The sequence below is a fragment of the Macaca mulatta genome, chromosome 7 (assembly GCF_049350105.2).
Source record: "Macaca mulatta isolate MMU2019108-1 chromosome 7, T2T-MMU8v2.0, whole genome shotgun sequence".
Classification (NCBI taxonomy): domain Eukaryota; kingdom Metazoa; phylum Chordata; class Mammalia; order Primates; family Cercopithecidae; genus Macaca; species Macaca mulatta.
This window is the reverse complement of record NC_133412.1, coordinates 180,637,090-180,651,903: the sequence shown is the minus strand read 5'-3', so window position 1 is coordinate 180,651,903 and position 14,814 is coordinate 180,637,090. Positions and strand designations below refer to the sequence as shown.

The window sequence follows — 14,814 nt, the reverse complement described above, 5'->3', positions numbered from 1 at the left end:
AGGATACCAAGGGGCACTCAGCACACCAGGGAGTGCTCAGAACCACCAGGGGGCGCTGAGGAAACCCTGGGGCACTCAGCACATCAGGGGGCGCTCAGAACCACCAGGGGGCGCTCAGGACAATAGGGAGTGCTCAGAACCACCAGGGGGCGCTCAGCACACCAGAGGGCGCTCAGAACCACCAGGGGGCGCTGAGGAAACCCTGGGGCACTCAGCACATCAGGGGGCGCTCAGAACCACCAGGGGGCGCTCAGGACAATAGGGAGTACTCAGAACCACCAGGGGGCGCTCAGGACACCAGGGGGTGCTCAGAACCACCAGGGGTCGCTCAGGACAATAGGGAGTGCTCAGAACCACCAGGGGGTGCTGAGGAAACCCTGGGACACTCAGGACACCAGGGGGCACTCAGCACACCAGGGGGCACTCAGAACCACGAGGGGGCGCTCAGGACACCAGGGGGCGCTCAGAACCACCAGGGGGCGCTCAGGACAATAGGGAGTGCTCAGAACCACCAGGGGGCGCTCAGAACCACCAGGGGTCGCTCAGGACAATAGGGAGTGCTCAGAACCACCAGGGGGCGCTCAGAACCACCAGGGGGCGCTCAGGACACCAGGGGGCGCTCAGAACCACCAGGGGGCGCTCAGGACAATAGGGAGTGCTCCGAACCACCAGGGGGCGCTCAGGACACCAGGGGGCGCTCAGAACCACCAGGGGGCGCTCAGCACACCAGGGGACGCTCAGAACCACCAGGGGGCGCTCAGGACAATAGGGAGTGCTCAGAACCACCAGGGGGTGCTGAGGAAACCCTGGGGCACTCAGGACACCAGGGGGCACTCAGCACACCAGGGGGCGCTCAGAACCACCAGGGGGCGCTCAGGACAATAGGGAATGATCAGAACCACCAGGGGGCGCTCAGGACAATAGGGAATGATCAGAACCACCAGGGGGCGCTGAGGAAACCCTGGGGCACTCAGGACACCAGGGGGCACTCAGCACACCAGGGGGCGCTCAGAACCACCAGGGGGCGCTCAGGACAATAGGGAATGATCAGAACCACCAGGGGGCGCTGAGGAAACCCTGGGGCACTCAGCACACCAGGGGGCGCACAGAACCACCAGGGGGCGCTCAGGACACCAGGGGGCGCTCAAAACCACCAGGGGGCGCTCAGGACAATAGGGAGTGCTCAGAACCACCAGGGGGCGCTCAGAACCACCAGGGGGCGCTCAGCACACCAGTGGGCGCTCAGAACCACCAGAGGAAACGCTGGGGCACTCAGGACACCAGGGGGCACTCAGCACACCAGGGGGCGCTCAGAACCACCAGGGGGCGCTGAGGAAGCCCTGGGGCACTCAGCACACTAGGGGGTCCTCAAAACCACCAGGGGGCGCTCAGGACACCAGGGGGCGCTCAGAGCCACCAGGGGGCGCTCAGAACCACCAGAGGAAACGCTGGGGCACTCAGGACACCAGGGGGCACTCAGCACACCAGGGGGCGCTCAGAACCACCAGGGGGCGCTGAGGAAGCCCTGGGGCACTCAGCACACTAGGGGGTCCTCAAAACCACCAGGGGGCGCTCAGGACACCAGGGGGCGCTCAGAGCCACCAGGGGGCGCTCAGGACAATAGAGAATGCTCAGAACCACCAGGGGGCGCTCAGAACAACCAGGGGGCGCTCAGCACACCAGGGGGCGCTCAGAACCACCAGGGGGCGCTCAGGACAATAGGGAGTGCTCAGAACCACCAGGGGGCGCTCAGGACAATAGGGAATGATCAGAACCACCAGGGGGCGCTGAGGAAACCCTAGGGCACTCAGGACACCAGGGTGCACTCAGCACACCAGGGGGCGCTCAGAACCACCACAGGGGTCTCAGGACAGCAGGGGTCTGCTCAGATGACAGGGGGCACTCAGGACACCAGGGGGTGCTCAGAACCACCAAGGGGTGCTCACAACACCAGAGGGCACTCAGGACACCAGAGGGTTCTCAGAACCACCAGGGGGCGCTCAGGACAATAGGGAATGATCAGAACCACCAGGGGGCGCTGAGGAAACCCTGGGGCACTCAGGACACCAGGAGGCACTCAGCACACCAAGGTGCGCTCAGAACCACCAGGGGGCGCTCAGGACAATAGGGAGTGCTCAGAACCACCAGGGGGCGCTCAGGACAATAGGGAATGATCAGAACCACCAGGGGGCGCTGAGGAAACCCTGGGGCACTCAGGACACCAGGAGGCACTCAACACACCAGGGGGCGCTCAGAACCACCAGGGGGCGCTCAGGACAATAGGGGGTGCTCAGAACCACCAGGGGGCGCTCAGAACCACCAGGGGGCGCTCAGGACAATAGGGAGTGCTCAGAATCACCAGGGGACTCTCAGAACCACCAGGGGGCGCTCAGCACACCAGGGGGCGCTCAGAACCACCAGGGGGCGCTCAGGACAATAGGGAGTGCTCAGAACCACCAGGGGGTGCTGAGGAAACCCTGGGACACTCAGGACACCAGGGGGCACTCAGCACAGCAGGGGGCGCTCAGAACCACCAGGGAACGCTCAGGACAATAGGGAGTGCTCAGAACCACCAGGGGGCGCTCAGAACCACCAGGGGGCGCTCAGGACTATAGGGAGTGCTCAGAACCACCAGGGGGCGCTGAGGAAACGCTGGGGCACTCAGGACACCTGGGGGCACTCAGCACACCAGGGGGCGCTCAGACTCACCAGGGAGCTCAGAAACACCCGGGGGCTGGTGTAGGGAGCTCAGGACAGCAAGGGGCCTGCTCAGATCAGCAGGGGGAACTCAGGACACCAGGGGGCGTTCAGAACCACCAGGGGGTGCTCAGGACAATAGGGGGTGCTCAGAACCACCAGGAAACACTCAGTACAGCCGGGGGCGCTCAGACACAAGGGCTCCCTTAGGAGGCAGCTCCACATTAGGTCCCTGCGGAGGGTGGGGTTTCCTGTTTGAACTTGCTATTTTTTGACCTTGTAAAGAAAAGTTCTACCCCAGGATCTCTTAGCACTTCTTCCTTGTAACTCACATTTTGTCTTGTTTCATTTTTTGGTTTTGGTCACCTACAAAAACTTAACCTTAGAACAGAGATTCAACTCAATTTATAATCCTCCATATTATCACAGTAATACTAGTGATGACTGATCAGTATAATTTTAATAATAAGAATTGTGTATCCTCAATCCAAACTGTATTTTCATGCAAAGGTTTTTGTTTTCTTAGTTGTGTCAGCCACACAACTATAAATGCTTTTCTATCAATAACTCAGTATATGCATGGTGTTGACTTTCTTTTACTTTCCTCAGCTGCTTATGGAGCTGAAACACCACTTTAAGACCGGTTTTATCTCTTTTGGTTGTTCCTGGTGATCTGCTCCTCAGACTATTCATCCTCCTTCTCTTCTTCTGTCAAAGCCTTTTATTTTCTTCAGTCTTTGTGTAAGGAAGCAGTAAGTGCCTTTCCTTTATCTCTTCTATATCTGGGGTATCAGTTCGCTTCTGATGGTCAGTGCAACCAATCATGTTTACAATGTTAATAGTTCTTTTTAGAAGATACGTATTCAACTTCAGTCTCTCTTCCTTTCTCACTATTTTCTAGGGTCCTGCAGACATCACCCCTATCCCACTTTGTTTTAATCTGTTTCTGTTGACCCCAACAGTACCCATAGAACACACGTTTAGGTAGATTTGACTCCTGAAAATAGTGGAGGAGGATTCCATAATTCAGCAGTGCCTCCTGTTCTTCTCCTCAAGTAAACACAAAAGGACAGCAGTGGGGAAATTGTGAATTTTCCCCAATCCTGTGGAAACAGCCAACAAGCACTAGGAACTTCACACTCTAACACCATTAGCACATAAATCCTCAAGTAACATATTAAAATTTCCAGGTTAGTCTTTTTCTATCAGAAATGCCATCCAGTGGCAACAACCCATAATATATGGGTCTGGGTTAAAGATGAAAGTGTGACAATGCGCAGACTCTGTCTGAGGAGGAGAACACAGGGAAACTGAAAGTCAGTGGCAGAGAATAAGACAAGGACAGTGGGGAAATTTGAAGCCTCTGACGTACATTTTTGGAACAAAAGGTCTTGGCAAATCTGTTGACCTCAGATTCTTTTATCATTGGGCATTTTCAGGGTTCCTAGCTGAGAAAAAAATGCATAAAACAAAGTGGGATGGGGTGATGTCTGCAGGACCCTAGAAAACAGTGAGGAAGGGAGAGAGACTGAAGTTGAATAAGTATCTTCTAAAAAGAACTATTAACATTGTAAATATGATTGCATGCACTTCCCAAATCTCCACCTGTGTTCTGTTTGCCTCAGATCTCTAAGAGAAAAAAGCCATAAACCTAGGCCTTGTGTCTGTGTAGGAGGCTCATTTTATAGGCTAGAAATTAGGAGGAAAGGAAAATATGTGTTATTGGTACAGTAGATACAGAGTTGGCTTTATTCTGAATGTATCTGCACCCGCGGATGTTCTCAGATGCAACATTCAACTGCAAGAGCCCAACGAAGAAACAAGGCACTCCCCAAATCCTACAAGTTTTTGTATTCACTGTGTGTTCACTGACTCAGGAAATGTGAAACTTCATAGAAGGGACTCCCTTCTGTGTCATAGAATCTTTGCTTCGGGTCTCCCTGTAGAGTTCAATAGGTTTATTAAGGCTAACCAATTCTTATAAGACGTGGTGTCAACAGTATATTGTGTCACTGAAGGAGTGACACAGCACGACACAGACACTCCATGGTGGGCTGGAGACTGTGGGGAAAAATGTCTGTGAGCCACCACGGCAACCTCACTGCAAGGCAAGGGCTTGGCTGGAGAGGGCACTCGGGAGCCACCAAGCACAGGTTCCAGCCCCAGAGCAGGTGCACAGGAGGTTGGAGAGAAGGCTCAGGGCCTGGGTCTTCCTTTGTCAGAAAAAAACAATCTAAAATAACTCTTCAATAGGTCACTGACGTGCCTTTAAATGTCCTGCTACATCCAAAACATTCATATAACTTAAGGAAATGAAAACTATTTTTAAAGTGGGTTTCTAGGACTATAATATCATAATAGTGAGACTATAAAGGAAGGGCATGTTATTACTAATTCAAAGGGTACAGACTAGTTGAAGAAACTATATTCCAATAAATAAGAAATTCATAGGAATTTCAGACTTCAGTTTTAAGTAATGTTGCCTGTGTTGTGTGAGTGACAGGGCAGTGGTGGATCTGAGAGTGTGGCAGGTGCACAGACCTAGTGAGTCAGAAATCAATATATAAAGATGAGGATCTATGGATATGAACTGGAAATATTTAAATACTTCATGAAAATCTAATAAACGGAGTTCAAAAAACATAAGCCAAAATTATGGAGAACACAAATTAGAGAGTTCATAAAGAACTTCAAACTCCTGCTACATCTTCTGATTCCCATGGTCCATGAAATGAGAAAATCAGCTCTAATTATGCATCACAGGGCCAATCTGTAAACCAAGAGTGTTTCTCTTGAAGAGCCTGGGGGATCAGACACCAGGCAGGTGCTGGAGACACTGTTTCCAGAGCACACAGCAGATCTCAGGGCCTGCTGGACACTCAAGTGGGACATCAGCAGTAACTTTCTGAGAGTCACCAGTGAGCTGTGCTGGTACCTGATGGGTCCAGGAAAAGACCAAGGCACCTTCTCAGTGTCATGGAGAATGATGGTCCCAAAAATGATCCAGGTGGTCTCTATGCTAATCAAATGCAGGTTTGCAGTGAGGAGCCTGTTCTATCTGGGCTTATTCTTTAGTGAAAGGACCTCTGCCCACAAATGTTTGTAAATGGAGCAGGGTGTGCATTTCCTCCAGCAGGATTAGGGCTTGGACCATCAGCATCTCACTCTTGTGTAGCTGATGTGTCACTTATCTTCCCTTTCTTATCATGGATCAGGCTTTGAGCTATGAAATGCTCTGTCTTATGAATATGCAAATATGCTGATATCCACTGCAGTAAATATGTTCTGTGCTCTGAGAACATCACTCAACAACTGCATCCAACCTCAAGAGAAGCCCCTGAGAGCACAGTTTCTCACCATGGACTTGACCTGGAAGATCCTCCTCTTGGTGACAGCAGCCACAGGTAAGGGGTCCCCAGGTCTCATTCTTGAGAAGCGAATTGAGTCCAGTCAAGGGGACGTTCATCCACTCCTGTCTTCTCTCCACAGGTGCCCACTCCCAGGTGCAGCTGGTGCAGTCTGGGGCTGAGATTAAGCAGCCTGGGGCCTCAGTGAAGCTCTCCTGCAAGGCTTCTGGATATACCTTCACTAGCTACTACATGCACTGGGTGAGACAGGCCCCTGGACAAGGCCTTGAGTGGATAGGACTGATCTCCCCTTACAATGGTAACAAAGGCTACGCACAGAACTTCCAGGGCAGAGTCACCATAACTACGGACACGTCCACGAGCACAGGCTACATGGAGCTGAGCAGCCTGAGATCTGAGGACACAGCCGTGTATTACTGTACGAGAGACACAGTGTGAAAACCACATCCTGAGAGTGTCAGAAACCCCAGGAAGGAGGCAGCTGTGCTGGCATGGAGGAGATGACAAAGATTATTAGATTGAAGACTTTCTTAGAAAATGACATTAAGACATTAAAGAAAATGACCAATATCAATGTGTATTTGAGAAATTTCAGTTATTTGAGATACTTATCATACAAAATTTATTCTGTAAGTAAATTTCAGGGATTGGAGAATGAATAAAATTAACAAATCTGATACAGAACTTCCTCTGAATCAATCTTTGCAAACATCAATTTCTGAATCAATGTTGGAAATATTTTGAAACACAAAAGCAAGTTCACATTTTAACTCTTTTATCTCTAGTTAAGAAATGCCAAAAAATCTCATGTTGTGCATGTAACATTTTGAATTCCCACCGACAGTGCATGAAATTTCTTGGTTTTCCACATTCATATTGCCATTTATCATCATGAGAATTGTGAGTTTTAACCATGTTAATAGGTGAGTAGTGATACCTAATTTTTATTTAAGTGCACATGTCCCTAATAAAAAATTGTATTTAACAATTTTTATATAATTTTTGGTGAGATGGCTCTCCTGATAGGTGGTTCATTTTTGACTGCATTGTTTTCTTTTGATTAGTTGTAAGTTTACTTGTATGTTGATTATAAAAGTCATTTAACAAATTAAAATAATTCATTTAACAAATATGTGACTTGGAAGTATTTTCTCCAAGTTTGTGGTTGCTTTTTACTCCCTTATCGGTGGGTATTGCAGAAAAATTTGTGTGTGTGTGTGTGTGTGTGTGTGCACAAATTTAGATAAAAAACATAAAAAAATTATTCATTCATAGATCATGTATTTGGCATTATATCTGGAGTCTCCTTATAAAATACACTAATACTGATTATTTTTTACCATGTCTCTTATCTCAATCATGAGTGTTTAAACTTCACCTACTCCTCCAATCAAGGAGGACTCTCCACCGGAGATATTTGGAACACTTCTGTAAGGAGATGTGTTCTTCCCATTATTTCTTTACTTAATCATCTATTAATATCCTTATTGGTTTATGGATGTCTATTTCATAATCTGAAGAAGATCCATGCTGCATTATTCATTTTAGTGTTCAAATCACCACAGCTTTGTTAGGTGCTGGGAGCTGAATTATTTTGGATCCTGCATCCTTACAGCACAGCTCATCCTTTTGTTTTTGAACACTTCCCTGTTTCCTGGTGTTACAATAGATTCTAAGCTTATTTTCTATGTTACCTTTTTTTGCACATAGAATCAGCCATTTTTCCAAAGATTGCTTGTTTCTAATTTTAAAGAATAGTATTAAAATAAAATATTGTGATACCGGGTATGTTAGTGTGGTATAAGTACTTCTAGGACCTCTCAACCAATTGGCCTAGTAAATGTGCATGTTTATATGAACCTGTGTTTATGGACACATCGAAATTATTTAGTATCTAATCTTTTGTAACTTTATTACATTAGAAATGAGAACACAATGGTCTCTCCACCTAACTGTGCTGCCACACGGACCTTCCTAACCTTCCTTTTTTGACTGTCCATAACCACCCACTGCAAAGTGAGGAATCCCATCCCACCATCTGCCTTTTTATTAATTAGCTGCACAATTTCAGGGCACATGCACAGCAGCATCAGAAATGTAAAGCTGTACCCTTGTAGGAAACAGGTTTATCTACTAGATAGAGTGCTTATGTGTGATTTCTTTACAATTTAAGCTTACAGAACCTACTTATTTTTCAAAGTTACTTACGTCAGCAACTTCATTTTCCACTTTCTTAGGTCAAGTCATTTCAATTACACAGTATAGTTTCATTTCTTTAAATTATGTAAAAGCCAAAACTATAGTCAAGTAAACAGACAGGATATTCCAGGAATTTAGAGAGTTGGTATAAAATAAGTAACACAGGCACTGTTTAAGAAGAGTTAAGACTATTCTGGAGATATGCAATGGTTGAGACATGACACAAATAATTTGTCCAAGCTCATATTTTTGTTATGGAAAATATAAACCTAAATATATACAATTAAAATACATTTAGCAGTTCATTAACTTCGGGATTAAATACACACTGTATAAAATTACCTTAATAATGTATTTGGGAGTGTTATGAGATGTTATGAGATGCAACAAAGAATAGAGTAACTTTCCTCGTTTGCATATATGATGCTTCCATTCACTAAAGACCTTTAATTAAAAAATATCAACTTTCTATGTGACCCAGGTTTTTTCTTCCTGACAAGCAAACAACCGAGAGCATTATTTTCTTTTCTTGTTTGAGAAAGAATTTCCCCAAACTTCAGCTCAGTTCAGGCATACACTGTCTCTGAAAGGAGATGGGTACATGCACCTGTCAACATGTGGACTCTTCTGTCAGACAAACACACCTTTACTCATGAGGATTCTTCCCTCAGACAAACACACATGTCCCCACATGGACTCTTTCCTAAGACCACCACATCTGTCCTTATATTTACTCTTTCCTCAGGAAACAGATATTTCCTCATGTGGACTCTTGTCTCAGACAAGCAAACATGTCTCCATGTGAACTCTTTACTTAGATAAATACGCATATTTCCACATTGACTCTTTTGTGACAAAATAATCTCAAGATAATGATAATTATTAACCCCAGCCCAGACAAAGTATAGATCTTCATTTTCTTCATTGTAACTAAGCTTTGCCTCATTGTCAGGAACAGTGGTTGGCAGCTCTAAATGCACTGATTACAGACAGATGTCCATTTCCTCTGGGAATGTTTTTCTTATGTTCTTACTGGACTTATTTGTCGATAATGTTTGCTGCTATGAAGATACCTGAACAGTATCCAATTTATAGAATAAAAAAGAGTAAGGAGTAGATTAACCCTGTGCATCCAGACCCAGGAATCCTTTGACCCTTCCCTCCCTGAAATGCAGACACAGAGGATGGATGAGCAATGCTGAGCAGTGCACCCATGACCACAAAAAGAAAGACATGGAAATGTGTCCCTTCCCCTCCTCGTGAAAGGCAACTCATCCCCTCCTCCTTCAGGCCCTGGTGAGGAACCACTCCATGTCTGTGCCCTTCCTCAGTGTCCGCACCATGGGGTCTGCACTGATCTGGGCTTCTCTATCATCACCTTCAATCTTAGTGTCCCTTATAAATCAGGTCCAGCTGTGGCTGCTCCACACAGGGCTGTTCTGTCTGTTCTCTCTGTGTTTGCAGAAGACCTGTGTGAAGCTCACTGGTGGAGTCTCGGGAAAAATTGTACACCCCAGCAGTTCTCTGAGCCTCTCCTGCACAGCCTCTGGATTCACCTTCGCTGACTGCAGCATCAGCTTGGTCCAGCAGGCTCCAGGATCAGGATTGGTGTGGGCGGCAACAGGGAGAAATTCAAGAGGAAGTTCTCAGTGGTGCCCTCCATGAATACAAAGAAAGTTCATAGTCCCTAGGACACCCTTAGGTGCATGGTTTCACTGACATCTTTACTCCGTTCATCACGTTTGTTCTGTAAATCACAACAAATGGTGCATTCTTCATCTATTATACGTTTGTTAAGTCTTTTTTGTGTCTTTTAAAAAAACTGGTCACTTCGTTCTATGTAATATCCCTGTTAAGTCCTAAAAGTGTTTTTTTGATGTTGACTTTGTCTGCAATTTACACAGCTACTATAGCTTTCTTTTGGTTCATGTTTTCATAATCCATGTTTTCCCATCTCTATCTTTTCTATTTGTGAATATGTAGGATAACTTTCTTGTACAAAGCTAACAGTTGGGTCTTGTTTTTTTTTAAATCAGCTATAACAAATTCTATTTTAAAGGTAATATTAATTTTTCTGTTATTTTTTGTTTAAATTAGCATTTTATAATGATGTTTATTTCTCTATTAACAGATTATTTAATTCATGTTTTATAAATATGGTATTGGTTACCATAAGGTTTACAGTAAGAATTGTAAATAATTGGATTCTAATGCAGACACTGAGATGGCCTTGATGTGAAATACAGAGATAGTGTAACTGTGTGCTTTGAATTCCTCCTTCTCACAACACTTTCTTGTTTATCCTCAGTTGGCACTTACATATAAAATATAACATATATTTTTATCGCTTTATATAGTTATATGTTATAGCAATTACAAAGATAATAACTGCACTTCCTCTTGATTTTTCCTTTTTTTACAATCTTAATTTCTTTGTATAGATCTATGTTTTGAGTGCATAGCACATGGCTACTCACAGAGAAACTTTGCTAACATGTGCCCTGAAACATAAATCTGCTGACAAATTGCCTCAGGATTTTTTTTAATAACATAGTTTTATTTGCTTTCACATTTATATAAAAATGAAACACATGTATAATTTCAGTTTGCATTTCACTTGTAATTTATTTTCTTGCATTTAATTTTTTCTTGTAGGAGATGATCACATATTACATTCTGCTGGGCCTTTATTAACCACGTTTCTGTGAGTCTACTCAGGGCTGAATTTCAAGTGTATGGTTGCAATGGCTATCACAGTTGAAGTCAACTTCTCCTGTTCACAAGAGCTTCAAGTTCCTCCAGCGATACCTGATTTTGTGTCCCTGTTTGGCTTTGGGTTTTCACATTTCATTCCCCCCAGAGAGCCTCTTTCAGCTGTGGCAGGTGCATCCTGAAGGGTTTATTTTTTGTAGTTATTCATGGTTTTTGTTAATGAGGTCAGAGTAGGATTAATTTCTCAATTTTTACATTATAATCCTTAGTATCTAATTTCTAAATAAAATTCAGAAACTGAGTCAACATATCAAGTATCCATTATTTAGTGCATTGTTAAACAATTTGAGAAATATTAATGTAGCAAAATACAATGAACCGTTTAAATCAAGGCATGCCTCATTCACATACGAACATGAGGATATTATAAAATAATTGTGGTGAGTGAAGGAAGCTGAAGAATTCACAGTAAATCTCAAGTGATTTTTTTTTTTTTTTTTTTTTTTTTTGAGACGGAGTCTTGCTCTGTCACCCAGGCTGGAGTGCAGTGGCGCAATCTCGGCTCACTGCAAGTTCCAACTCCCGGGTTCATGCCATTCTGCTGCCTCAGCCTCCCATGTAGCTGGGACTACAGGCACCCGCCACTGCACCCAGCTAATTTTTTGTATTTCTAGTAGAGACGGGGTTTCACCGTGTTAGCCATGATGGTCTCGATCTCCTGACCTTGTGATCCGCCCCTCTTGGCCTCCCAAAGTCCTGGGATTCTCAAGTGATTTTATTTGTATGAATTGTAGAAGATGCAACTATTGTAAATTAACATGAAGAAGATCTGAATTTTCTGAGAAAAGGGTGGTAAGAGTAACAAGGTGGTGAAATGAAATTACACAGAAATGAGAGAAAGAAAATAGAGGTTAATTGAATTGCTAACAGCATGATTGAAGTGCTGACTCAATGACTGCACCCATACACCCACATTTCCCAAATGCTGCACTATCAATTTGTTTCCATTATTAATTGATTTTAATAAAGCAGTAACAAAAAAGAATATATTGGCTGAGAAAAAAACAAGAAAAAGATAAATATTGACACTTGAATAATCACGGACTCCTGACAATACACACATGTGAACACTGATTGTATATTTCAGGTAAACACTAGAAACGGCAAAATTACATAAAGTTGTTATGACAGGTGGGACATCCTGAAACCCCCTCTAGGCATGTCCCACACCACCCTGGAGCTGTCTCAGGGGAGCCGACTCCTCCAGTGTTCAGCGTCACAGGTACAAATAATAGGGCTAACTCTGTCCAGATGTGTGATATTGGACACATTGCACAGCTGCTCTGTTCTGCATGTAATTATCTTCTCTAAAAATGTGACATTCACACTTGTGTTAAGTATATTCTACAAGTATGTAAAAATTAAATAAGACGATGAATACTAAATGATTATCAAGACACAATCACATAATCTGAAGTTATATTTCCTGAGAGACAGAATTGACTCCAGTGTTTTCCGGGACACTCTCATCCGCTCTGAGCACTGCCCTCTCCTCAGCCGCCCCACCCCAGAGCTTGCTATATAGCAAGAGACATGCAAATAGGTCCCTCCCTCTTCTGATGAAAAGCAGCCCAGCCTTGACCCTGCAGCTCTGGGAGAGGAGCCCAGCCCCAGAATTCCCAGGTATTTCTGTTCGGCGATCAGCACTAAACACAGAACATACCATGGAGTTTGTGCTGAGCTGGGTTTTCCTTGTTGCTCTTTTGAAAGGTAATTGAGAGTGAAGTAGAAATACTGTGTGTGAGGAGACATGAGTGAGAGGAACAGTGGATATGTGTGGCAGTTTCTGACCTTGGTGTCTTTTTGTTTGCAGGTGTCCAGTGTGAGGTGCAGCTGGTGGAGTCTGGGGGCGGCTTGGCAAAGCCTGGGGGGTCCCTGAGACTCTCCTGCGCAGCCTCCGGATTCACCTTCAGTGACTACTACATGGACTGGGTCCGCCAGGCTCCAGGGAAGGGGCTGGAGTGGGTCTCACGTATTAGTAATGGTGGTGGTAGCACATGGTACGCAGACTCCGTGAAGGGCAGATTCACCATCTCCAGAGAGAACGCCAAGAACACACTGTATCTTCAAATGAACAGCCTGAGAGCTGAGGACACGGCTGTCTATTACTGTGCGAGAGACACAGTGAGGGGAGGTCAGTGTGAGCCCAGACACAAACCTCCCTGCAGGAACGCGGGGGAAAATCAGCGGCAGGGGGCGCTCGGGACCCACTGATCAGAGTCAACCCGGAAGCCGGTGCACACGGAGGCTGATTTCCTGTCAGGATGTGGGACGTCATCTTTCTACAGTTCCTGTAGTGAACCTCTCTGAGTTCAGAATTCTCTGATTACCAATGTCATCTCTAAATATTTTTTAAACAACTATTTATTATGATAACCTATTTTCATATGCACAAAATGCAGATTGTTTCTTACAGAGATGAAAAGTCCTCACCAGGATCAGAGTCCTGAGGAAGCTCAGGGGTGCCTGGGGAGATTTCTCCAATCAGACCCAGGACAGAAACCTCAGGGAGATTCCTGGACTAGAACAGTCTTTGGGATTCTGATCGCAGTCAGTAGAGAGGCTGGGCCAGGGTCAGTGTCATGTAGAAGCTCACAGGTTTCTCGTCTGACCCTTCTCCTGACACTAAAGCCAGTCAGTATCAGACTGACCTGGTGCTGCTTTTGCTCACAGACTTCGTTCTTTCTTTGTAGTGTTTGTTCTTCCTTTTAAATTTTATTTTCCTGCTTTCTGAAAAAGAAAAAGATGGTCTCCATGGTCTCCATTCCAGGGCTCAAGGCATTTTCTTGGAGCTAAGGTGAGGCTCAGGCTGTGGCTCCTGCAGCCACGTGGGTGAGGCTGATGGAACTTCCTTCTCTCCCCATTTTCTCAGGACCCTCCACTGTGTTGTGTGTAGACTCATCTAGGAATGCAATTGGCCATTAGCGGTGACTGGGATACGCTTATGTGATCAAAATGGGATGTGGATGTGGGATTAACCCTGTCCTATGCAAACTGTCAGAGTCATCCTGCTTCAGAAGTAGTGTTAGAAAGTTTGTGAAATGCATCAGAATCAAAATGGAGCCACTTGTGTTAAAACCCTAATGAATGAATTTGGGGAAGGCCATGAAGGAGGGTTCTAACACACATATGCCTGATAACAAGAACTACCATCAACAGACTCTGCACAACCACAACTTTGCACAGAGGCCACTACAACCTTAAAAGAATTGTTTCTCCAAGAATAACTGCCCCGCAACTGCCTGTTCAACATTACACTGATGTCAAACCTATTATTGATCCTTCTAGCCCAGGATAATTGTCTAAAACAGCTGATGTAACCCTCCTCATTTTTTTTTTTTTTTTTTGAGATGGATTCTCATTCTGTCGCCCAGGCTGGAGTGTAGTGGCCAGATCTCAGCTCACTGCAAGCTCCGCCTCCCGGGTTTACGCCATTCTCCTGCCTCAGCCTCCCGAGTAGCTGGGACTACAGGCGCCCACCACCTCACCCAGCTAGTTTTTTTTTTTTTTTTTGTATTTTTTAGTAGAGAAGGGGTTTCACCATGTTAGCCAGGATGGTCTCGATCTCCTGACCTCGTGATCCGCCCGTCTCGGCCTCCCAAAGTGCTGGGTTTATAGGCTTGAGCCACCACGCCCGGCCATTCCTTAATTCTTTATCTTCCTTTACTCATCTGAATGCACTCATACATATTTCAATTGCAATACATATCCCAGAATAAATATTATTATATTTTAGAGTCTCTTTCTTTCTGTTATTCAGGGCTGACAAGCTACAGAT

At 45.3% G+C, this 14,814-nt stretch overlaps 1 pseudogene and 2 gene segments (V, D, J or C); all 3 read left to right on the top strand.

The window, feature by feature from the left end:
- LOC106999631 (homer protein homolog 2 pseudogene) overlaps positions 1-14,814 on the top strand; it is a 115,687-nt pseudogene that overhangs the window by 42,250 nt on the left and 58,623 nt on the right. The window lies entirely within an intron of this gene.
- Positions 6,041-7,195, top strand: LOC106999632 (immunoglobulin heavy variable 1-18-like). The segment is given in 2 exon segments: positions 6,041-6,101; positions 6,187-7,195. Coding segments are annotated over 2 exon segments (363 nt in total).
- LOC719378 (immunoglobulin heavy variable 3-23-like) lies at positions 12,608-13,265 on the top strand. The segment is given in 2 exon segments: positions 12,608-12,746; positions 12,850-13,265. Coding segments are annotated over 2 exon segments (447 nt in total).